Source organism: Perissodus microlepis, chromosome 4 (assembly GCF_051167445.1).
Source record: "Perissodus microlepis isolate ML-2025 ecotype Zambia chromosome 4, ASM5116744v1, whole genome shotgun sequence".
Lineage (NCBI taxonomy): Eukaryota > Metazoa > Chordata > Actinopteri > Cichliformes > Cichlidae > Perissodus > Perissodus microlepis.
In genome coordinates, this window is record NC_140464.1 from 18,197,545 (window position 1) to 18,222,256 (window position 24,712).

General features: G+C 39.1%; 2 protein-coding genes across 4 annotated transcripts in view; one reads left to right on the top strand and one right to left on the bottom strand.

Moving 5' to 3' along the window:
- Positions 1-200: 200 nt before the first annotated feature.
- elfn2b (extracellular leucine-rich repeat and fibronectin type III domain containing 2b) overlaps positions 201-24,712 on the bottom strand; it is an 85,853-nt gene continuing 61,341 nt past the window's right edge. For both annotated transcript variants that reach the window (XM_084926252.1, XM_084926253.1), the window contains 2 exons: positions 12,346-13,001; positions 201-11,285 (listed from right to left, as the gene is read on the bottom strand). In XM_084926252.1, coding sequence (XP_084782378.1) covers positions 8,757-11,285; positions 12,346-12,684 — 2,868 coding nt within the window. In that variant the 5' untranslated portion in view covers positions 12,685-13,001 and the 3' untranslated portion in view covers positions 201-8,756. The remainder of the gene's footprint in view (positions 11,286-12,345; positions 13,002-24,712) is intronic.
- LOC146388759 (uncharacterized) lies at positions 16,142-20,690 on the top strand. Of its 2 annotated transcripts, XM_084926255.1 has the most exons (4): positions 16,142-17,017; positions 18,619-18,787; positions 18,949-19,028; positions 19,503-20,690. In XM_084926255.1, the coding sequence occupies exons 1-4, from the start codon at positions 16,985-16,987 to the stop codon at positions 19,797-19,799; spliced, it is 579 nt and encodes a 192-aa protein (XP_084782381.1). In that variant the 5' UTR covers positions 16,142-16,984; the 3' UTR covers positions 19,800-20,690. The 2 variants fall into 2 exon arrangements, with proteins under 2 accessions (XP_084782381.1, XP_084782380.1); XM_084926254.1 differs by lacking the exon at positions 16,142-17,017 and having other exon boundaries at positions 18,119-18,787.

The following is a 24,712-nucleotide window of genomic DNA, read 5'->3' on the forward strand; positions in this document are numbered from 1 at the left end:
CCAGTGGGTCCTCTAAACAAAGGACTCCACTTTTAATGGAGAGTACAAGAGGCTACTGGTGTGTATTGGTAGGGGAAATGATTTGTATTTAAAGAAAAAAATATGAATAAAAAAATATAATAATAAAGCTACAGAAGAATGTTACGCAATCAGTGTAGCCATGGGGTAATTCAGTGAATTAAAGAGATCTCTCACAAGTATTTCTTTTTAAATTACAAATTTATTGCAAATATAGAAATAGATCTTTTGTACAGAAATCGCATAGGGAAATGTTAATATCAGCAACAAATATTTAAAGAAAGCGGAAAGCCAAGATTTGCTGCCATCAGTCAAAAAAATTCCAACGACAGGAAGTGGATCCTGCTGTGGCCATTTTCAACTCTTCATTTTAGACAAAGACCTCCTGATGCTGTCAGCTAGGCAAGACTCACATTTCGACATAAATTTTACACACATTTCCAAACAGGAACTAAAACCATATGATAATTGTGAGAATTTGCCTTAGACCTTGGCCTTACAGAAATCACACAGATGGTGGTCGCGCCTCAGCTCAGTAATTAAACTATATATTACATAGTTGTGACCACAAATACTGATACTTTTAGGGGGCTTTTCATGCTGCTTTACACTTATTTTCAGCTGGTACAACCTGCAAGAAAGCCAAATGCTTCTAATTTTTCTTTTGAGAGTTTAAAAAAATGAATGAAAAATGCTTCTGTAAAAAACAAAAAATATTTTATATACAGTAAATGAAATTAAAACATCTCCATAACAAATGAAAAGCAATGATTTAAGGACTGAAAAATTACTGTACATCAGAAACCTGCACTGTACTTTTCTAAAACATGGCTTTATTGGTCACAGTGTGCATGTGGAATGTGGTATTGGTGCTCAGCAGAATTTCAATAATTGATCAGCAATTTTGATATTGCTAGTCGTCTTTTTCAATAGTAATTTCTATATATGGGCTCTTTCTCATTTCTCTCTTACACTAGATGTTTCGAAATTGTTTTTACTTGACGGCAAATATGAACAATTAATGCTTTTGTTGCTGTAAGGCAAGAATGGCACTATTAGCATTTGAACAGTCCACATTTATTTCTTTTCCTCAGTGATTTGAGGAAGGCCCTTGATTCTGTGGACAACGGGCCATTTTTGCTGTAGAGTTTTCAATCTCTGGCACTGACAAGGCCAATCATTCTGGATTGGGGATTATTATAGCACTGGGCTGTGTGACCCAGCCTCTGCTGTTTGTGAGTACAGAAAACATTTCCACTGATCCTAATGATTGGCTCCAAGTACTGAACAGCATTTGGTCTCACCACATTGCAACCTTTTTTGCAATTTTCACAGCTTTTGGATCAGGGGTTAGAGAAATGGGAGCTCTGAGTTACAGATTACCCTCCAGTACCAATATAGAACTGATCTGATTACAGTGTCATTTCACCCAATTAAAACCAATCTCTATAAATTGGCTGCCCAACATAGCCTGGGCCCTTTTGAAAGGCAGAGGACCCAACTTAGCCCTGGGTTAATGCATTTAATGTTCTCTGTGTAATTGACACAAGCAGCCCTCTTAAAGTTTTGGCAAAGACTGGGCCACAAAATGGGCAATGAATATCTCTGCGTTATCGCTGCAGAAAGTAAACATGGCTATGATTTATGGCTTGCTGCCATGCACAAACCCTATAGCAATAACTAACATAGCAGGAGAGCCACAGTGAGTGTTACTAACATGTTACAGGATGGGTAAGAAAATAAAATGCACCAGAGTCTTTGTGGTTTTCTTTTCTAAGCGTGTGCTCTGTTTTTTAAGTGCTGCAGAAGAACAAGTACAAGAACCTCAGTTTCAGTTTCAGCTCCTATAATGGCACAGCTATGTCTTTTCTTTGATTCAACTTCAGACCACCTGTTTTGCACATTCAAGAAGTTTTCCAGCAGAAGAACTACTTAATTAAATAGTCTATTATTCAAGGATGATGATAAACGGCTGATTTACAACTGGCCGGATACAGGGTGAATTTAATAAACTAGTTGGATAGAAAGCCAGCAGGCTCTCAGACCAGAGCAGGAGGAATGAAAATCATTCATTTGCCTAACAGCAAGGGGGCTGAGGCTGAGGGAGAAGCTGCTGAGGCTGCATTAATTTGCCAGTGAATGCTAACTGAATGATTGAGATTAGGTTAAGAATATCCACAGTGTGCTTGCGTCACTACAAAAAGAAAAAAGAAAAAAAGGAAAACATTTTTTTTTTTTTTGCCATGGCTGACAGACAGAGTATGATCGGGTAACTCTCAAGCTTGAAAGATAGCTTTGCATGGAGAATAAAGAAGAAGAACAGAGAGCAGATGGATGTAAACAACCAGCAGCTTATTATATATTTACCCTCTTTTTATACACCTGTTGCTAAAGATTAGCATATCTGCAGAGGTAACTGTCAGTACACTTTATAATACAACCACCCAAATGAAAACCAGTAGGCAAGAATCAAAAATGTAAGTATAACATCACCATTGTTTTAGAAAAAAAACTAAGGCTAAAACCTAGATGTTCAAATCAAAGGTACTTGACAATATTTGAGCCCCTACAGTTTTTGTTTTCGATGTACGTCCACTCATTGTACACAACAATATATTTTGTCTCTCAAAAAATACAGGGAATCATGCAAATATAACAACTTTTTCTTTTATGTAGTACACTATGTTAAGTTTCCTCTGTTCTTAAACCTTTATAACATAAATCATCGCAAGTACTAAAAGTCAGTCTCTTTGTCCCCAATAATTTCCCAATAACCCCCCTACACCAAGAAAAAACAAACAAACAAACAAAAAAGAAACTAAAAAAGAAAAAGAGACAACTAAACTGAAAAATAGATACACATAGACATATCAATAGATCAGGCTGAGTTATAAAAAACATCCATAGAAGCATTTTTAACCTTACTATATATGTTTTCTTTTATCTAGTGTACAAAATTCACAGATATTTCACAGATTCTATTAGTCCTTTGTCCCTCTTTGGAAACTGGGTCCGATCAGCCCATTTGGGCTTACTGATATAGGATAGAAATAGGATTTTCAAATGCTCTTCTGCTCAGAAACCACATTAGGGGTAACTTGTACATTCAGGTGAAGGATAGTAGTTGTCACTGAATGCTTTCAGCTTACAGATTTTTACAGTTAGATTTTCCAGAGAGCTTGGCAGATGGAAAGGAAGGGCTGGCGGTTCTCAGCCTGTCAGTGCTGTGTGAAGAGTGAGCAAGAAATTAGTCACACAAAGCCAGGTTTCGTTTGTTTTTGCCGAATTCCTTTCACCGTTTTACGAAAATACAATTTCACATTAGGCTAACACACACACACACAATGGCATGCATTCAGAAGCCCTTCTGCGGCTATCATGAGAAGACACACAGGGCAGTTTTTCATTTATCAACTGACTAACTGACTTAGTAGACTATTGGACAGAAGGTCTGAGGATACCAAAAGAAAGGATTTGTCAATGCAGATGCCTGCCTTCCTTGATGCTTTTGAAAGCTGAGAGCTGGTCTTAGCTGCCATCAATTTGGAATATTTAGTAATAACTGTTCCCACAAGAATCCCTGTTATAGATGTGCTATTGTTTGTTCCTGTAGCCATGTTTCCACACATGCCTTCAGCTCTCATCCAGCCTAGTGCCTTATTCTTTCAGGACCGTGTCTATTACCTGCCTTTCAAGAAAATACTCATTTAAGTTTCATCACACTGTGACCCATCCTGACTCATGTGTTTCCTGGTGAGGGAAGGTAAAAGGAGAAGAAAGGGGAGGGATAAAATGCTTAATAAACACACATAATAAACAAGTTGAAAAATTCAGTTTGATGATGGTCTTATGACACCATGTATTATTAAACATATACCTGTATTGCTAAACTTACTCAATATTTATCATTCAGTGTTGTGATTAGGTAATGATTGTTATATCTTGTACATATAGATATCCTCTATATTATTTTACAGTAGGAATGTATAAATGATGATGATTGCCAATTATGACAACCAATAGAGTGCATCAAGGATTAATTGTCTGGGTATAAAATTCATTATTATTATTACCATTGATCATTGAATAGACATGAGACTAAGACATAAAGCATCAGAACTGAACCTAATTCAAGCCTGACTTGGAGAAAGTGTAAATCATAAAAGCCAGACTCTAAGAAAAGGTTCAAACATTAATAGTACACTGCATGGTTTTCTCACGTCTGACTTGCCGGTTGCTTTGAGACAAACAACATCGATGGAACTACAAAAACAACCATCCATCTCCAAGTGAGTCACCCTCCAGGGTTTCAATGAGGACATGGGCAGGGAAGGAAGATATTTTTGCTTCATGTTTTTTTTTCCTTACTCTGTGAGACAAACAAAAAAAGTAAAATCTCATTGCTAATGTTCTGAAAAATATTTAAAGTTTTGTCTCAATTTTGAATGAATAACCTAAAGGACTCTTTGACCAAATGGTTAGTCTCTATTGCATTGAATTAAAATCCTTATATGGATTGAATTTGCTAGACTACCATTCAATGTAGAGATCATGCCACAGTTGCCCCTAAATTAACAGTACTGCCAATCACTAAAATCATTTTTTTATGTTTCTGCAATGGTTAATCCACTAGTATGCAGAAGCTCTTTAAGTGAAATTATATTTTAATGCTTGTATTTTAGCATTTCGTAATTACAATATTGTTGTTATCCATGAATTTTCAAATGTACTGTTTTACAAAAAAGTAGAAAAAACACTAACAAACATTTTCTCTTTTGTTATTGAGACATCAAATTGCTTTACTTTCCTGAAAATGAAAAAATAGTTTTAGTGGTTGATGGTGCACCTGATCAATTTGTAACTTCCTAGAGAAGTCCAGCATGTTGCCTCAAATTTGGACATTTATGATTTGCAAAATAAAGACCAATATATATTTTTAGTTTGAAACAAATTTTGACAGATTTCTAAAATATTTGTTTTCTTGTTTTTATGACAGGTGGTCTAATCAATTTGTTAAGTATCTAATAAGTTTAAAACACCATCTGGTGCGTTTCAAACAAAAATAGACAGCAGACATTTATTTCAGAGGGCAAAAATGGTTGCTCACCTTCTTCTGTTCACAATCATGCTCAATATTATCTGTGGCTGCGTTTTTTTGTGTTTTCTGAAATCTGCTTCCAAGTTTTACTGTCTCACGATTCAAATTTAAATGTTAATTTTAATTATGTGTTTTAACTACATTTTTGGTCAAATGTAGTTTGTATTTTGGCAACAACTTAAAATTAACTGTAATGGGAAAACTCTGCTCAACTATAATAATAACAGTCATTTGAGGTTTACTGAAGCTACTCAGAAATCATTAGAAATGTTCGCACTTCTCTCAAATGCAGTGAAAACTGGGATCTAAGCAAATGTTTCAAAATTGAGCAGAAGAGCACTTGACAACAGAAAGTTTATCTCCTGAAAATCACTGATGTATTATAAGTGTTAAATAAAACAGAAAATGTATAGGGGAAAAGTCAGTGACAACATTAATAAAATCAAATTACTTATATAGTTTTCAGTGCCAAGCCACATAAGTTGAATGCTCAGCTGAGGCCTTTTTATACATCCAAATGCAAATCGGATTGGGTTTTGCCATATTGGGAAAGCTATTCAGCTTGCTTGCAAGCCGCTTTGCAACCTCACAGACTTTCTATCATTGATGTCTGTACTGTTCTGCCATGTTCTCTGGTCTCGCTGCCACCAGCTTTTCATTAATTCATGTGGAAAGGCACGGAAAACCCAGCACATAGCCCTATCACCAAATACAACTTCCTGCACACAATACTAAGAGCTACAGTGGTCCTTTTCACTGAACAGTAATGTCAAATGTTATTTTGTCAGGTAGATTAACACAAATGGCAACTGAAATGAAAACCGTCCTGATATTCCTTAACATATGTTGCTTATGCTTAACCTTGCTGTCTATTTCTGTAAACTTGTTATGGCAGATGAAGAATGCACCAAGTTCTTTCTGTAGGATTAGATACTCTTAGTACATACAAGTAAACAAACTGGTAAAACTAAGTCAGTCACAGTAACATGTTACTTAGAAAAAAGCAGAAAAGACTTCCAGGACTGTATTATATGTTCATCACACGGTGCTTCATTGTAAAAACAAGGCAGATGAGGTGGTGCATCCCCGATACACTGTTGCTAAAAGATTACAGTGGACCCAGACACACACAGCTATGCACTGATCCAACGATTATGACCTCTGAATCTGACTCTATCCAAACATCTTGATAAACAAGAAGAAAAGAGAGGAAGAAGGAAATACAAAGATCAGTGTGGAAATACATTATAGTTTGCATATCATTCCTGTTCAACCTGCAGTTTTTTTAATAGAATCAATCCACTACTAAAAAGCAACATCACAAAGAAAAAAGAACAGAAAAGAAGCAGTGTTGGTACACGGTGCACCCCTCCTCCAAGTTCTGTCTGCAACAAACCTCATTTAATGAAACGGAGCAGGTCGTGTTCGGTACCCTGCTCACATCACACCTACTGTGTACATCATTGAACCTGTGGGAGTAGGGAAGGTGGTGGGAGGCGGACCAAGCGAACACTACTTGCAATATACAAGTGAGCGTAAGAAGAAACAAAATATATACCTGACAGTAAACTTGTCATTAAAACTTACTGAAGGTAGCCGTGAACAAAGATATGGAGCGGTAACCGCTGATTTAGTTTTCACATTTTTAGGGTATTATGTCTCTGATTGTGTATGTTAGCTGATGATATGAAAATTTAACTGTTACACAGCACTTAAGGTAAGCAGGATGCCTTTTTGAGTCCCACGAAACAAAGGTGTCATTATTACAAGCAAGTCATTTCAGTAGAAAATTCAAGAAAAGGCCCGATAATCCTGTTTATGATTAGAGATTATGGGATGGCTGAGTTAGCAAGGGGAGAAAGATACACTGGACATGTTTGACATCTCTACACTTACACATGCCGTTAATAATCTAGTTCAGACTCAGACAACCAGCCACGGGGCGAAATATTGACGAATATTAATTTTAATTAGTTGGGGAATATACAATATAATCGAACAAGGCATGCCAACACCTGCTTACAATGACCACTGTGTACCACACAGCCACACACACACAATCATGAGGCATAGAGTGCAAGCAGACATGCCTGTAACAAGATTTTTTTGTTTGTTTTTGTGGTTTTTTTTGTTTTTTTAATTATCAGTTATATACAACAGTAACATTAATTCCCAGAAAAGAACAGATACATTGGCAGTAATTAGAAGTGTCCTTTCCCTCTCTGCCTCAATGAGTTTTAATGTAAGAGAAAGGATTTGGAATGTACGGTCGTGCTAACACTAAATGATGAAAATAGATTTCCCCATAACCTGCCTGCTTGTAATCTACTTACATTCACTGTGGCTGCGGAAAATGATTTGTAACCTGGGTTGAACCCTTCATTTCTTTTTTTGGCTTCTGCCATATATGGATCACACGTCTTGTGACCCATATAATTAAAGTGATATCTATCGCTTTAATCAACCTATGTGTTACATAGTAAGGTTCCCTCATTGTACACCACATCCTGTAAGTAGTATTTAAGGGAATGTTAATGTGTCCTCTGTATTGCTTCAGACAAAGACCATAATTCAGATCATTGCTCAGCGAAGTACGATTTAGGTCAGTGAGGATATTTTAGGGAACGCGTTCTTTACTCATTAAACTATGCAAGATTGTTACTTGAAAGGATGCGGGTTTTAGATATAACCCTGGGTCAACACACCTGAATCAAATGATTAGTTCATCACCAGGCCTCTGAAGAACTTCAAGACATGTTAAAGCGGTCATTTAGCCATTTAAATCAGCTGTGTTGGATCATCTAAAACCTGCAGGACACCGGCCCTTGAGTGTTCCCGCACCCCTGCTTTAAACGCATCCATGGCACTGTTTCCGGCCAATGTCCCAGTCGATCTTTTTCCTATGAACCCACTTCACTATATTTTATCTTCATATGTTCATTTCTTTACAATGATTCCTTTTTTTTAGTGTGCCAGATGCTTTTTGAAATGCAAATATCTGGGCCTCAAGAAGGATCTAAGAGAATAAAGTCAGAGCCTGAATTTGACATCTCTGTTCACTAATCTGCATGTTGTCAGTTGTGCCACAGCACAGATCACACCCTATCAGATTCACCATTACTTAGAACGTCTAAATAATCCCAGGTGGAATGCTAAAAACGTATGCAGCACCCAATAAAAAAAAAAACTCAAAACATCTTGGATCACACTAAGCAGAAAATGAAGGGTATCAACATTTACTCTGTGACAACCCACAGATGAAAACATGGCACTGTTAAAGATGGTCCTTTGCATCACAAAATGTGATCAGTCAAATAGAGTACTAAATTACACAGTTGGCATTTGCTCCCTGTACTATAAATGAAACCCACAAACACCGAATAAGAACGAACCATAGAAGTTGCTACAATGATGTGTAAAAAAAAAAGACTCAGATCCCAGGCACAGTTTTGCAGTCCTTGCTCTTAAGCGCAATATTTATACACCTAGCATGCCAAAAGGAGAAAAAAAAACCTAAAGGCAAAATTTTGTCCTACATTTTTCTCCCTATGAAGTAAAACTGATTTCTCTGGCCCAGGGGTGCATCAGTAAAAGCAGTATCTGAACTCTATATCCTCCAGTGCTTAACTCTGGCCCCCAGTCACAGCTTTTGCTGTGCTGACACACCCTTCCAGTAATCAAGAATGTCATGCAGGTCCTCGCCTTTAGCAAACTGCACCTTTTTCCGAAGGGCATTTCCAGCGGTCACATAACAGGACTCATCACGTGGGCCTTTCCTGTAGGGACGAAAACGCTCCCAGATCCGCAGTGAGCTCTCTGAGCAGTACTCGGGGCTGGAGGAGTAGCCTGAGTAACTGGAATGATGGCGGGCAGGCGAAAGCTGGGAGTAAGAAGCTGCGTCCCTGCGGGACCGTGTCAGGGGCTTTAAGAATGAAACTCTTTGGGCTGGGGAACCCTGGTGGGAGCCTTCATAGTAGAGAGCGGGGACAGAGTGGCGGTGCTCCGAGCAGTGGTAGTCCTGCTGCACCTCCAACTGCTGCTGCTGCTGCTTCTGCTGCTGTTGATGATGTATCTGTTGCTGCTGATGGTAATGGTGGGATTTTTGGTTGTCCTGATGTTGGGCACCAACACCACCACTGTCGCAACCACCACCACTCCCTCCACCACAGCTCCCACTTCCCACTAAAGGGAGTCTCTCCAGGGGCTCCCCACAGCCCACAGGACTGGCCCGGTCTGGGTACTGCTGCTGCTGTTGATTACAGGCATCTGGGCTCCTTGGCTCAGGGACGTCCAGGCTGTATACCCTGGCTCCTCCGCGCTCCCTGTCTCGACCCATGGAGCCACAAGATGTGGTACTGCACTGTTTCTTGACAGAATTTACAATAACGACAGCTGCATCTGCACTCATTTGCCGCTGAATGGGACGTACAGCGTTGGCCGGAGGAGGGGGCCTGTAGGGGGGAGTGACGACAAATCCCCCACCACTGATTCCAGGGCGCTCAGAGAGAGGGGCATTCAAGGCAGGGAGTGGAGGTGGAGGGGGTACTTTGTTGGGAGCGATGACCTGGCATGTCTCTGTCACCCCTTGAGAGAGTGGGATTAGGCCACGTGTTAGGGAGGACGTACTGGTGGGAGGTGGGGAGGTGGGATTGGAGGAAGAAGGGTTTGTAGAGGCCCCTGAAGCAGCAACTGCAGCTGCATCCAGTTTCAGGGCATCAATGCAATTGTTAATGATCTGATTAACCTTGTCCACCTCCATGGCAATAGTTGAGATCTCAGATGCAGAACCATGCCCATCATCATCCGAGTCATCGCCAATATCAGTTCCATCATCGTCCCTCAAGTCTTCTCCCCTCATCACTCCATGCATACCATCTCCCATCCGCTCCACCCCTGCCCCTCCAGTTCTGATATCCATATAGTTCCCTTTGTTTGTAGCCATGGCCTCCGAAAAGGCAGTGGCCATCTTTTCCACTTGTGGAATAGAAGAAAGTCTTGAGGAAGTGGTGTTGGCTGAGTGGAGCATTCCTGAGCTTGAGGATGTCGACATGGGAAGTTTCCCTCCATGGTGATGCTGATACTGGTGATGTTCTCTGGACTGTTCCTGGAGTTTGTGGACTGCTGATGGATCATTTGCTACTGCTGCTGCCACCTCTGGTCCATAGCGCATTTCTAGTATAGTTTTCTTGACACAGATAGATTTCCTCTTCTCATCATGCATCCGTTTTTTACGAAGACAATAGTAGACAAGGCCTAAAATGATTAGCATGCCAAAAAGGCAGCCCACAATAGTCATTATATAGTGAGTAGTGGTGGAAGGTGTGGGGAGCATATCATCTTGACTTTGCCCCCGAGTGGAAAACTGGAGGCAGGTGTGGTTGTAACGTTGAGAGTTGCGGATGGATACCACACAGAAGGTGTAATTACTGCGTGGTTTTAGTTTGTTAAGGGTGATCATCTCCTTCTTGTTCTTCAAATTCATGACATCAGACACAAATGTGTTGTTGTATTGTGTTAGAATATACATTTTACTGAAGGGCTTTGGAATCTTCACAAGGAGAGATGCTGATGACAAAGAGACATGATGGAGCTTTATGCTGGGACTGAAGCTGTCTTCAGTAGACGAGGAAGAGGTTGTAGGCTGGTGGTATGGTCCTATACCACCAAACATCTCTGGTCCGATCCCAGAAGGACCATCTAAATCTGGCGGTAGAGAGGTCATTCCTGGAATCATTACACCGTCTCGGCAGTGATGGTACAAAATGTTTTTAGCATTCCGACCAGAATGTCCAGCTGCAATAGGACTCAGTAAAGGATAGCCAAACATCTCCCGTGGCGTCTCGCATAGGAGGCGGTCATAAGTATGTGAGACATTGTTGAAGAACTCCAACCAGGTTAGAAAACTATAAAGATCGCAGCCACAATGGAATGGATTTGCTGCCAGTTCACAAACCATAAGCCGACTAAGAACTGTGAAAGTAGATGGGTCAATGCGGGCAAGTTTGTTGGATGACAGGTCAATGCTGCTCAGGCTCGGGCACTCCCAGAATGCATTGCTGGCAACAACCTCAATCAGGTTGTGCTGCAGGAACAGGCACTGCATACGGCCGAGCCCTCTCAGCATACCCTCAGTCAAGTTTGTCAGTTTGTTGTAACCCAACTGAAGAACCTGAGAAAAACAAGAGCATTTTTAAAATGATATATTTTTACATTGGGGTCCCAAACAAATTACCAAATAACTCTGATGCTGTAGCATATTCTACAATTTGCATAACAATTCTAAAATATTTCTGTAATAACTAAGCCACCAGAATATATGCTTTAATAAAAATGATATTTTAAATGGGTTTTTTTTGTGTTTTTTTTTTTTGCTAAAATACAATCATAGCTGTTTACTTGGAATTTTCAAATTTATTTTACAAACTTACAAAAATGCAGAAGAAAGAATAAAACACATTATTATCTTTTTTTGACCAAGATATGAAATTACAGTTATTTACTTGCTTTCCTAAATAGAAAAATTAGTTTCAGCAGTTGAATATTGTTCTTGAATAAGAACAAAGACCAGAGCTCAATTTTGGGCATCAAAACATGAGGTAAGAGTAAGAGTATAATTTGTAAAAAAAATTCCTTAAAATCATTAAAAAAAATGAGTACTAAATATAGTCTGCTTGAATAAGGTACAACAAACAATTAATACAACCTAAATCCTATGCATGCACTGGTCAATTTGAAAATGTTAAGGTCAAATTAAGATCTAATGCACAGGTGTCAAACCTCGAAGGCCAGTGTTCTGAAACTTTTACATGTGTCCCTGCAACACACCTGATAGAATTTAGTAGGTCATTAGCAAGACTATACAGAACTTGCCTGCATGCTGAGGTAACAATTTAGCCATTTGATTCATGTTACAGAAGCTCAAGAGTGTTGCAATAAAAGTAGATTTTAGAAGTACATTTTTTTTTAAACTTACACTTTTATTTAAATGTACTTAAATAGGGTTACGGTTAGGGGTTGATACCTCAGCATGCAGTCAAGTCTTTTAGCAAGACAGTCAAGTCAAGTCTTTTAGCAAGACTTGACTGCATGCTGAGGACCTACAAATTTTATTCAGGTGTGTTGTAGCAGGGACACATGTAAAACTTTCAGAATACAGGATCTCGCGGACTGGAGTTCGACACCCGTGATCTAATGCATCGTGTGCATTTTAACACCCATCTTCTTGTTACCTGTAAATTGGCCTGTCCTGCAAAGGCTCCATCCTCAATGTAGTTGATTTCATTCTTGGTGAGGTTGAGGTCAGTCAAGTTGGTAAATCGATACATGGAACTGAAGAGCACGGCTTTCAGCTTGTTCTCATTCAATCTCAAGTCATGCACTGTGTTGTTGATGTGCTGGGGGATAGTCTCATATGGAGGCTGATTCTGGCTACATATAGCTAGCCACACATAGCCTTTGTCCCCCTCAATGAGCCAGCAGTCCCCATTAGCCGTGTTAGGGAAATAAGAGAAAAATAGGAGGGAGGGAAGAATAAGAAGGAAAGCGGAGGTGGTAGAAGCACCCTGCATTATTCCAATATAAATCAAAGGGAAAAAAATGAAACTATAATCAGGGAAATAGAGGGAAATGGGAAAGAAAGGTGTGTTTACAGGTAAAGGAAAGCAACAAAAGCTGCTGGTAGGGTTTCCAAAGAGGAGATGGGTCTGGGTTGGGAGCGGTAAAAGGGGTGAAGCCTTCACGATACCAGTCTCTGCTTCATGGGGATTAGCAGGGGACCCATGTTATGTCATATTTTGTTGGATAAAAGTTTGAGGTAACACAGTTTGTCTTCAGTTTTAGTTGTGACAGACCCAAATTGATAAACCTTTGGAATGATCAGTGGGATCTGTAAATGAGAAGAGAAAAAGGAGAAACATTAGAAAAGGAACATTTCTGAATGATAGACATGATGAAAACAAAACTATTTGGTTTTGGTTTATTTTGGATTTTTTTTAAAACAAATGTTGTTTGGAAGGGTTGTCAAAGAATACATGCTTAACAAAGAATGAAGGCTTTATTTGTGGACTTTAAAAGATTGAACTGAATTCAAACTTCACTAAATTCCTAATGTGGGCATCACAAAATCAGTCGGCTTTCAACTGGGCTTGTTCCAAGTTTTTTTTCTTGTGCTGGCTTTTCTTTCTTATATATATATATATATTATATATTCATGCTGCACTCAAATGATGTTCTCTTAGCCAACTGCCTCTGCACTTAGTCATTACCTGCTTCTCCCCTCCCCAATTCATGAGGCTATGAGGTCATCAAGCTATGGCTGATACCTACACTATGTGAACCTGCCAGTCTTTGTTGAGTCCTGAGAGGCCCTGTTTCAAACATGAAGTACAGCATTAATCATCCAAATGCTGACAGCACATTGTCTTCACAGACATTACTTGTTATGACACTATCCTGCCAAAACCTAAGCTCTCTAACCCATCTGCATGTCATTTGAATAGCAGTCAAGCGTTTACATAAGGAGAGGATTAGCCGCCTGTTGCATCATGACAGACATTGTCCTCTTGCCGGCTCAGCAGCTGGGAAAAACATACTTACAATTACACATACGTTGCATATGCACACTAAAATGGACACATGTTCTCAGAGAAAAGTGTGGATGAGTACATGTGCACCCTGAAGCACATAGACGCCCTCATATAACAGCTCGCATGTATGCACACAGGATATCTAAAGGCAAACAAGTCAGGACAGATTCTGTACAGCGTTGAACGGTACAGTTTGTCTTTGTACATGCCATTCTCTCTAAAAATCCTCTCACATTCCTTTAGTTTCATATTCTCTTGATTCCCATCATCGTTTCATGAAAACAACAAGGAAAATCTCTCCCTGCTCCTCTGAGAAACCGACCAAATTTATTTCTTGTGCTCTAAATTCTGCTTCTTTCTAAATCTGGCAAAGAATTGAACTCATTACAATTTATTCTGGTCCATGCTCCCCAGAGGTGTGAGCAGAATCAGGTCCATCTTCTCTTTTAATCTACTTATTACTGCAGAGAATGGTAACCCTGCAGTTCTTTGCATAATACTGCATGTATCTGATGACCTCGGGCACCTGTTAGGTATCTGGTCTTAAGATTTTAGGGAGACACGGCACAAAGAAGACATTAAACATGTACTGGATAATGGATAAGACAAATAGATATGAAGACTAAATGTATGTTGTCTGTTTACAATTAATGCATTAGTTCTGAATACTCAATTTATCAAATGTATACACAAGATTGTTGGTGAGGAGATTCAAATAAGTGCTTAACTTTCTGGCAAACTACAGAACAGTAAACATAACAAGAATATTACATTATTTTACTTGAACAGTGACTGAATGTGCAACATTTTTATGCCAGACTGGTCCAAAAGTCAGTTGTGAGAAACACCCAGGTATAAATAAATGCTCCTAAACGTAATTGATAATGTAAATTAATAATCTCTTTTTTTATGTTTGATGATATTATTCCCGATGGCGGTTCAGTGCTTAGCACTGTCACGTCACTGCTCGATGGTACTAGGTTTGAACTGGCTGGGTTCTTGCTGTGTGGATTTTCTCCGTGTAACTGCATGAAGTTCTCTCCAGGTAGTCTGGCTTCCTCTCACAATCCAAAGGCATGCATGTTAAGTTAAATGGTAATTCAAAATTGCATAGGTAACCTGTTCAGAGTGTACCCCACCTCTCACCCTATGACAGCTGGAATAGGCTCAGACCCCCTACGACCCTGAACTGGATAAAAGGAATAAAATGAATGGATGGATAGATGGAACCTTAAATCACTGAATGGGTCATTTACACTCACACCTACACATAACATTTGTATACCTTATAAGCAATATATTGCAGTCTTCTTTTCATCTCTTTACATTCTGTCTAGTGGCACAAATATATTCTCTGTTGAACTCCTCATGAGCGCGCACTGGGACACTCCCTTGCAACTGAGTGTCTTGCTCTTCGTCTGAGGTTTATCCCCTCCACAGGAGACGTGATCTCATTTGGTGCTCCACATACTGAAACCCAGAGGGTTCATACAAGAGAGGCAGGAAACACAGTATGTCTGCATGTGTGTGGTATGGGATATGATTACATAATTAGGAATACGGGACACGCAGAACACCTGTCTCAAAGGGAAAATGCATGACTCATATCATCGATCCATTTGTAACTATAAAAATGTAGGACACGGGATTCAACTTTTTTTTCTGCCAGTATTGCACACTGATGTTGTACATTGTAAACTTTGCTTCCGCGACAAATATAAGAGCATACTTTTTAGATTTTGGTCTATATTAAGCATGCATTTTATTACAGACCAAATTCAAATGAAGCTCAGCAGAGGGGTTTGTTACTTTGATAAGCTATACACATTACACCGCACAGTATTAATAGCACTGGAAACTGACAGAATCAGTTTCTTGCTTCTTTTCATGAAAGCTATCTTTGACCTGCATATGTGCTCTTAGTAGGTCATGGCATCAGAAAAGTTCAAAGCTAGAAACTAAAAAGTGAACAGGTAGCTGTAAGCTTTTACCTCAAATATGTCTGGAAGCACAAACACCTCAGCCATAAACTGCTTAAATAAAAAGGAATAAAACATTATTTAGGTTCTGCACAATTAAAGCAATCCAAGATTTTAAACAAAGCAAATCTGAGCAATGTGTGAGCTGAACTTAGACACTTTAGATTTAGACTAAAAATATGGATAAAGTGGCTACCTTAGCTTAAAGAATTCTAACACTATTAAACACAACTAAATGCTGTCTTTACTAAATATTGCATGCTGTGTAATCACATTTACTGGGAGGTATCCTCTTTAAGACAATGTAATTTTCTCTGAAAATTTGCTGAACTCTCAGAAGTATCAATCATGCATCGTTTCAAGTGAAAAACCTGGATTTAGAAAAGCTCATATTTAACCATACACTCTCAGAAATAGGGGTACGAGAGAAGAACATTTTTGTACCTATAGGTACATTTTTTTTAAATGTTCCCTTAAAAGTACAATACTGGTCTTTAAAAGTCCAGAAATGCCCCTTTAAAGGTTCAATTTGAAATAAAGTACAAATCTGTACCATTTTGACCTGTACTGCAGTGACAGTGGCAGAATGTGGTAATGGGTCAGCATGGGAAAATCTGGATGGGCCTGGTTAATTGTAAAATTCATATGAGATGTGAGTGTGCTCATAAAAGCTACATGTTATAATCAAATCTGTTGGTCCTCTCCTCTGTACGTAAATTATCCTATGATGCAAAGAATATCTGTAACCTACCTTTGTGTAAGTTATGTTAAATTATATTTAAAAAAAAACACACACAATGACATGCAGGCACAACCAAATGATGTTAAAAAAAACTGGTCCATTTCCATTTTATTAAGTTCCAGTTATAATTTTTAATGTTTTAAATCTTTCAAAAACGTGAAATCATTTTACTGTTATGTTTGGCCATTTACTTTTTTGCTTTTACTACATCCTAGAATTGTTCATTAATTGTGAGGTTTTTATGGAATTTGCAACATCAAGTTAAACCGAGGTTCTTTGGAAGTTAAAATGTCAAGCAGATTTTTATGTTACAGTGACTACATTTTGTAAGTTACAAATATAGTTCGCCAAGACAGCATAACGGTTTCTAAACAACTGCGCATTAATACCACAATGTTGTATTTTCATGTGTCAAGTTCGCAACGCGCATTAATCCCAAAGGCTGAAAAGCCAGCAGCGATGAGTGCTCCGCCTCCACGCTGACTAGCGTTGATGCAGAAAATGACTCTCAGAGGGTTATCGACGGAGGAGCTCCTTAAAAAGTTGATGGAAGAAGGCATTGATGTGTCAGACGACGAGGCGCAAAGATTTAGAGGTAAGTCGGGTGTGATTTTGTGTTTTTATAAAAATTACAACGTGTAATTTTACAGTAGAGTTAGCAAAAGTCCGAAGAGCTAGATTTAACATGGGTGAAAGCTAGCAGTCAGCTAAGTTTTAAACAAAGAAAGGTACAAATGTGGACTATTTAGACTGTTGGTGGAATGTTCAACGTCTGTCTGCCCGCCGTATTCGAGTGTTTTATCAATAGTGACTAACTGTGTACAAATATGTAAAAAAATCAATAATTTCTCAAAACATGCTAGTATGTAAATATAGCTATTAACAAAATCGTTTTCTAAGCAAAATTTATCGCATCTAACTTGTTTCCCGCTCAAAGGGATTTTAAACAATGGAAGGTACACATTTGTACCATTCCACCTACTTAGTGGGATTTTCGAATATGAGAGCTGTAAGCTCTGCGCAGGGACACTGTCTGCAACACAAGAATTGTTAAGATGATTGGGGAAACAGCTAATGATTTTTTTGTCTCTAAATCTGATTATTATTTTCTGTACTAACTGATTAATCAATCTGTTTATTATCTTTAGAATTTTTGTTCAAGGGTTAAAGCACTTTACATTTATCTCCAGTCTGTGTCTTTAACCCTTTAAGACCTACCATAGAACCAAGTCCGCCAGAGCTTATATTATATTTTTACATGTTGTAGTGCTATTTTTGGGAGCATTTCAAGTTGCTGTACATTAATATAACCATTACAGCCTAAATTTTAATAATATGTATGCATTAAGTGCATAGTAATTACATAAATTGCAAAAGAGTGCAATAAACTACAAAAAAATTGAAAATCGTTTTGGTTTTTTTAACATATATTTCTAGTTAGAGAAATTTAAGAGGCTTATCCCTCAAAACTGTAAATACAAAAAAGTTGCACAAACTAGTTTCCCACCACAGGAAATTTATTTTGAGTGTCTTCATAGTTTTATTTTTGAAATACGCCAATTTTTATATACTGCAGGAAAAACGAAAATAAATATTATAGTGCAAATTTACAAAAAAGCAGCATATGCGTCAAAATAAACTATTTCCAGCAGTGCAATATGAGTCCTAATCATCCCAGAAACGACACAGAAAGTCATAAAGTCAAACATAACTTTTAAAAACACCAGTATAGGCTCATGAGGCCCTGATGGTAAAAAAAACCTACATTTCCGCGAAAATGACGTCACTTCCGGTTTCGGGCAGGTCATGGCGGACATGTGATAGTTCGTGCTGACTCTATTCCAAGTAACAAGTGTTATGAACAGCTGATCGGATCGGCAAAGCGTGTTTCTGGAATATTATGTTTTTGTTCCTGCAAGCGCTTTTTATGCAGTTTTTGCAAAGCTTTATGTGGAAGGAAACTGTGACCAAGCACAAGCTGATGGCATAAGATGTAAGTACAACTTCTCCGGTTTCATATGCAAAAAAAATTATTGCGCTAGCTTACGTGGTTGCAGAGCTACCGGGATTTAAACGTAGTTGCGCAAAACGGAGCGTGCCCGCTCCGACCGGTTTTAAAGGGTTAAACATATCAAAAGTTTAAATCCTCAATGTAAAATGTCATTCTTTTGTCTATTCTGCTCTTTTCATTTCCAGTTGTGTGATGAGGTTGATTTAATGCATCCCTGCCAAGACAACATCTATCGCCGCTTTAGCGAAAACTTCACTGCTGTTCTTCAAAATGTTCTTCAAATGACCAAGGATTTGCCACTGAAGAAAGTCTACATGGAAGCAAGAGAGAATGCACTGGCTGAAGACATTACAGGTGCTAATTTGACCTCATACAAATAGTAAATTTTGTGACAATTCATTTGCTCTCTCTTCCAAAAATAATTGATGTACCATAGTGCCATGTCAAGAGCATGTTAATGGGAATTTGCATGCTATCAAAATCTAATGAAGTGCATTTGCATCTGTATGACCTAGGAATTGACGTCAAGGGGGCACTTCTCCTCTTGCCATCCATCTTCAAGGAGAAGATAGAAGATTTCATCATCCTTGGAGAGGTAAATGCATGATGCAATGCATAGCCTTTGGCCACAAGTTTCATTCTCGGTGTTTTGTTGGCATGGAGCTGAATTCAGCAGCGGTTCAGCATCACAGCTAAGCTAATGTAGGGCAAACACTGCTGTTAATCCACAGTGCTGCTGTGCTCTTGGGTTTTGTCTGGTGTTTATATAGATAGATAGACCTTTATTGTCCCCTTAGGGAAATTCTTCTTCACAGGCACTGTCACTGTCAGGGGTGATTGCTTTTGCCCTTGAATATTATGTCAAACTTTAGCAGCTTATCAAACACTACAACAGTCATTGGTCAAGAAGCTTTTTGTTTGGAGTAGGGGCCATGTTTACAGGTTATCAGAATAGACAGTTTTGTTTTGCAGCAAAAAAAGAAGGTAATTTGAGGAATCTGTTGAAAATCCACTTGGCACATATTGCTTAAATATACTGTATACTAATGTTTTTCTTCCTCTTCTGCAGAATACTCCCACGAGTCCATACCCAACCATTCGAATGAAGGATAAGAGTTGGACAACTGCCCTCTCAAGACAGTGTCGCTGTGTTGTGACAGTTGAAGGAGTGGATGTTTGCTCGTGCCGCTCGCTGGATGAGGCCTACATCTCAGCATTCTCCACCTTCTTCATGTTCAACATGACCTACACTGCATACTTTAAGAAAACACTTGTCTTTCTTCTGAACTGCATTGTCAACATAGGAGACCAGGGAGACAAACCCCTGCCAGTAAGTGTCACCAGGGTACTTAACCAACTCTATTAAATATGCCCCCACCCAAGTGTCACTACCTTATTCACTACCCAAGGCTGATTTTGATGTATAGTCCTCTTCGCCCTTTGTGGTGTATGAGATATGAAAGCAAGCATCAATATTTCAAAAATATAGCGAGTAAATGCAAAAACTTTGTAAACATCACTGCAACTCTTAGCAATCGTCATCAAATGAAACAGTGCTGGGAGTTTTCTTCAGATAGGTTGCTTGTTGACTTTGAACATTCACTCAGCACAAGTGTCAGTGTGCCATTTTCATCTCTGCCAGGTGACTTACAGAATGCTCTGGAAATGAACAAAAGTTTTACAAATGTGCATTTTCAGGATAAAGTGCTTCAGCGTGTGTCTGCTATATCTGTCAGCAGTGTCAAATATGAACTTGAGGATGTTTTTGTAGTTGGCCATGTACACACTGAAGCCATACCTATATTCTTTAAAATCAAGTATATTTTGAATGTTGATACTTGTTGGGTATTGTGTGGGAAACTGTTACTTCCTTGCACTTATGAATGTCATTGCCATGCTTACCAAGTGGCAGTTGACAATGACTGGATCCTGTTCAATCCAGGAAATGAATTAGACTTTCAAGCTCTAGACACCTATTTAGTTGATGATAGGCTGTTTGTGTCCTTGAGGTATTCTGTGTGACGTGATTGCAAGAATATTTTCCACTTTGTCTACATTTATGACATATATATATTCTGGCTTGTTGAAGTAGAGCAAAACATTTGTGTGGACAGTTTTTTAAATACATGCCATCTCTGTGATCCGTCAAAACATTGTGTTCAGGTTTTTAATGTCTTTATGTGACTGTTTACTTTTTTAAATGAATGTATTTTTCATGACATGTCCTATGGCAATATACGAATGTAATCAAGGATGTATTCCTGTGGTTGCTTAAATGCTTTGATGTGATTCTATTATCGAAAATAAATGGTTAAATAACTAAATATTTTGGACTATTGGGGGTACATTTTTGTCTCTTTAGGTACGAAATAGGTTGTCGCTGGGGGGGTACCCTCATAGGTACCCTATTGTACCCTTTTCAAGGGAACATTTCTGTACTATAGTTTGAAGGTACATTTATGTCTTAGGAAAGTACATGATTGTACTTCAGATGGTACAACTTCATAAGGTACAAAAATGTACCAAGCCTAAAGGGTACAAAAATCTCCCTCAAAAAGGAACACCACCAGCGACAAGCATTTGTACCCTTTTTGGTACACTTTGGTACCCCTATTTCTGAGAGTGTAGTCTGAAAACAAAAACAAAAGAAACATTTCAACTTCATAGAATTTCTAAAACATTAAGGTTATAATGAGCTCGAACCCTTATAATGTTATACACTAAAAGGATAGAGTTCATAGAAAAAAGTGCTTGTATGAATGGGTGAATGAGGCAAATTGTATAAAGTGCTTTGAGTGCTCAGACAGAGTAGAAAAGTGCTATATAGGAACCGTTCCATTTACTATTCCATTACCATTTATCTCAGTGGCAGGTGTCACCAGGACAAAATTTTGCCGTAATCAGACGCACACACATGCACACATGAACGACGTTAAGATGCTGTTGCCACACTGCTGCAGCCGGTGATAAATGGAAGGATTGGGTAAGCTTTTATTCTTTTATGCTTTCGTTTAAACCTTTGTGACAGACAAAGTGTCCATAACACAAAACCAGAATCCATCAAACAAACAAAATAAACTCCAACTCCAAACTCATTAATTGTTGTTGCTCTTTTGGGGAATTTCATATTTAGTTGTCTGTGAAGGTTCTCAGTCATCCAGGTCATCGTAGTCAAAGGAGCTTGCAAAGAAAAGCGTCTGGACTTCTTTAAGTTACTTGAAGACGTTTCACCTCTCATCCGAGAAGCTTCTTCAGTTCTAAGGTCAAATGGTGGAGAGTCCCAGATATAAACCTAGTGGGAGTATCCCCCCACAGAGGGACAAAAGGACCCCCTGATGATCCTCTAATCGCCTGAGCCAAGGTGTGAAACTGGGTGTGGGTCCCAATCAGCCAGAGTTTCGGGTGTGTTCATTGTGAAACCTGGCCCCACCTTATCATGCGAATTCCTGAGGTCAGATGGCCCAGGATGTGAGTGGGCGTTAAGGCGTCTGGGAAGGGATCTCAAAACTGGATTATAGATGGCAGAGAGTTGGTGTCGTAAACCCCCGCCTCTGTTCAAAGATGGTCGCTCACAGTGGACATAGATGGCTTCTTTCACTCCTCTTTCAAACCATCTGTCCTCTCTGTCCAAAATGTGAACATTGGCATCCTCGAAAGAGTGTCCTTTATCCTTAAGATGCAGATGGACAGCTGAGTCTTGTCCTGTGGAGGTGGCTCTTCTGTGTTGTGCCATGCGCTTGTGAAGTGGCTGTTTGGTCTCTCCAATGTAGAGGTCTGGGCATTCCTCGCTGCACTGTACAGCATACACCACATTGTTAAGTCTATGTTTTGGCGTTTTGTCTTTCGGGTGAACCAGTTTTTGTCTGAGCGTGTTGCTGGGTCTGAAATGCACCGGGATGTCATGCTTGGAGAAAACTCTCCTAAGTTTTTCTGAGAGACCAAACAGCCACTTCACAAGCGCATGAAGTGCTGCACATCATAATGATGTAACTCTCCTGCCTCAATTCTAATAACACCCAGTGAACATTGGCTTTGACAGGTGTTAGACTTGGAGAGGGTCCATGTCTATTCTGCGCTATCACCGACATTACTCGTGGACACAGGTCACCGTCATTCCAAACGTAAATATATTTGCTGGGACTCGTTGTGCTTCTGGCTGTATATGCTGCTGTCATTTTCAATTGTGTCACCTGTGAATTATACGCGCTCATTGAGTTGACGTGTTAAAACAAAGAGACATTTATTCGTAACAAAGTGCTGGGCAAATCTGAACTCCACATCGTGCTCACCGTCTATGTGTAATTAGCATTTGATTTATGCAGTCAGCTGCTCATTACACAATCAGCAAATGAACCTGTGACCTCTAGTTGCTTTCTGAGAGCTAAGAAGAGCGCTACAGATTTAACTGGGACCAAATATGAAATTGGGGCGATGGTGACTCAGCCTGAGCGGCTATCACTGCGATGTCTTGTCGGGAGGATGATTCAAATAAGGTCTGACACTCATTGGACAAAAATCTGTTGAAGTTGTAGCAGTTGCTAATCTGTGCCAATACACCATGCTCTATTATTTTGGCAGGTACTAAAAATTCAGGCTCCCAGCAGCTTATTTTCTAAGCCTTTCTGACTGACTGTCTTTGGTTTATACAAACTATGATTATCTACACCAAACACAGCTATTCTCACAGTGGTGTTTGATGAGATCACAGTGAAGACCATAAGCAGAATAGATCCTACTACACTGTAAAATGTAATTTTCCGTTACATGTTTGTTTGTTTTTTTTTATCCTCTATGATGAAAACCTTTTGTGAAGGCATGATGGGCTTGGTAGTTTTAACAAACACTGGTTTGAGTAATTCTGCCATGAGTCAGACAACATTAAATAACCATAAACTAAAGTGATGTGATCTGAACTATCAACTCAAGTGGTGCTTTTAAGCAAAGGAACCCAAAAAGATTTTTTAAAAATTAACTGCACTGAATAGTCATGCAAATTCTTTAGCATGGACAAAGTTATCTACACCGATCTATTCTTATTCCAGTGTTGTAACTGTTATGCAAAGATAGTCAATAGGTCATTTAGCAGATGACTCAATTCCTTTTTTATATATCAGAAGAAGAATACTGTCAATTAGCTTTATGTAAACCACACACACACATATCCACAAACTTTGACCTTCATTTTATTGAGTTAATCCCTGTTATTCAGAATCTCTTACAACAACATGATCACGCAAACTCCTTTTCAGCCCTTCGGGTGCAGATTTAGTGGCAAGTGCCAAAAACTACAGTACCTCAACTGCTCCCTTGAGTCTGGCTCCAAAAGTAAGTTAATTTCTGTTCATCCCCAATGTTAAAATTCCAAACTGTACAGGATTTCATAGCTTATTTTCTCTGCAAACTGCACAGTGGTGATCATTTGTATACATCTCTTTAAGGTTTAGAGTTTGCATGATAGGGACATTGCAATAAGATGCCTATACTGGCGGTAGTCGATCTGTTGTTGGTGCCTTTTGGCACATCTGCAATGCAATTTTCAAATTTGCTACCAATAATATGACTTGAGGAGTGGCATATGTGCTAATAGATGCTCAGGAAGTTTATGCTACAGTTTTGAGGAGTGAAATATTTAAGCAAGCATTGTCTGTGCAATACATGCAATCAGTGCAGCTTGGTAAACACGCTTCCTAATGTGGTCACACCTAGTTACAAAAAGTTAAGATGGCAATGGAAATTGCTGAAAGTGTGTGTGTGTGTGTGTGTGTGTGTGTGTTAGTCCCAAACGTCCTACATTTGCAAACTGTTTATCATAATCTACTCTCTAGATTCTTTGTAGTCCTCCTTGCGTTTGTCGTTCTCAGTTTAGTTTTATAGATCTTTTTTAGTTTTCTGTTGCTTCTCTTACTCAGCTTCCTTCTGTCTTTCAACTCCTCTAATCCCCTGCAAGCTTTTGTATTTGTTCTTGTCTCACAATTTCCTTCAATTTTTTTTTCTGTCCTCACTTCTCCCTGTATCAGTCTTCTTCTCTGATGCTACGATTCCCTCTCGTCCAGGCCTGCTCCCTGGAGTACAGTCAGTGCAGTGTAGAAAGGTTGAGGCTGTGAGCAAAACTCTTTCCTCTCCACTTCACACGGGGCTTATGGATGAGACAAACACAACTACAGACGGAGCAGGCTCCTCAGAGAGCTTCCGAGTGTGTATGCGGAACAGATGATTTCTCAGTGGTCATAACAGGAACCTACTAAAAGCAGTATTACTACTTCGTTAAATACAGCTGAA

What these genes read in the sequence shown, in the direction of transcription:
- LOC146388759 (XM_084926254.1), top strand. Translation starts at nt 18,580, where the DNA reads ATGTCATTCTTTTGTCTATTCTGCTCTTTTCATTTCCAGTTGTGTGAT. An exon ending in ACTGGCTGAAGACATTACAG is followed by an intron (nt 18,788 to 18,948) that starts GTGCTAATTTGA and finishes TGTATGACCTAG; the next exon opens with GAATTGACGTCAAGGGGGCA. An exon ending in ATTTCATCATCCTTGGAGAG is followed by an intron (nt 19,029 to 19,502) that starts GTAAATGCATGA and finishes CCTCTTCTGCAG; the next exon opens with AATACTCCCACGAGTCCATA.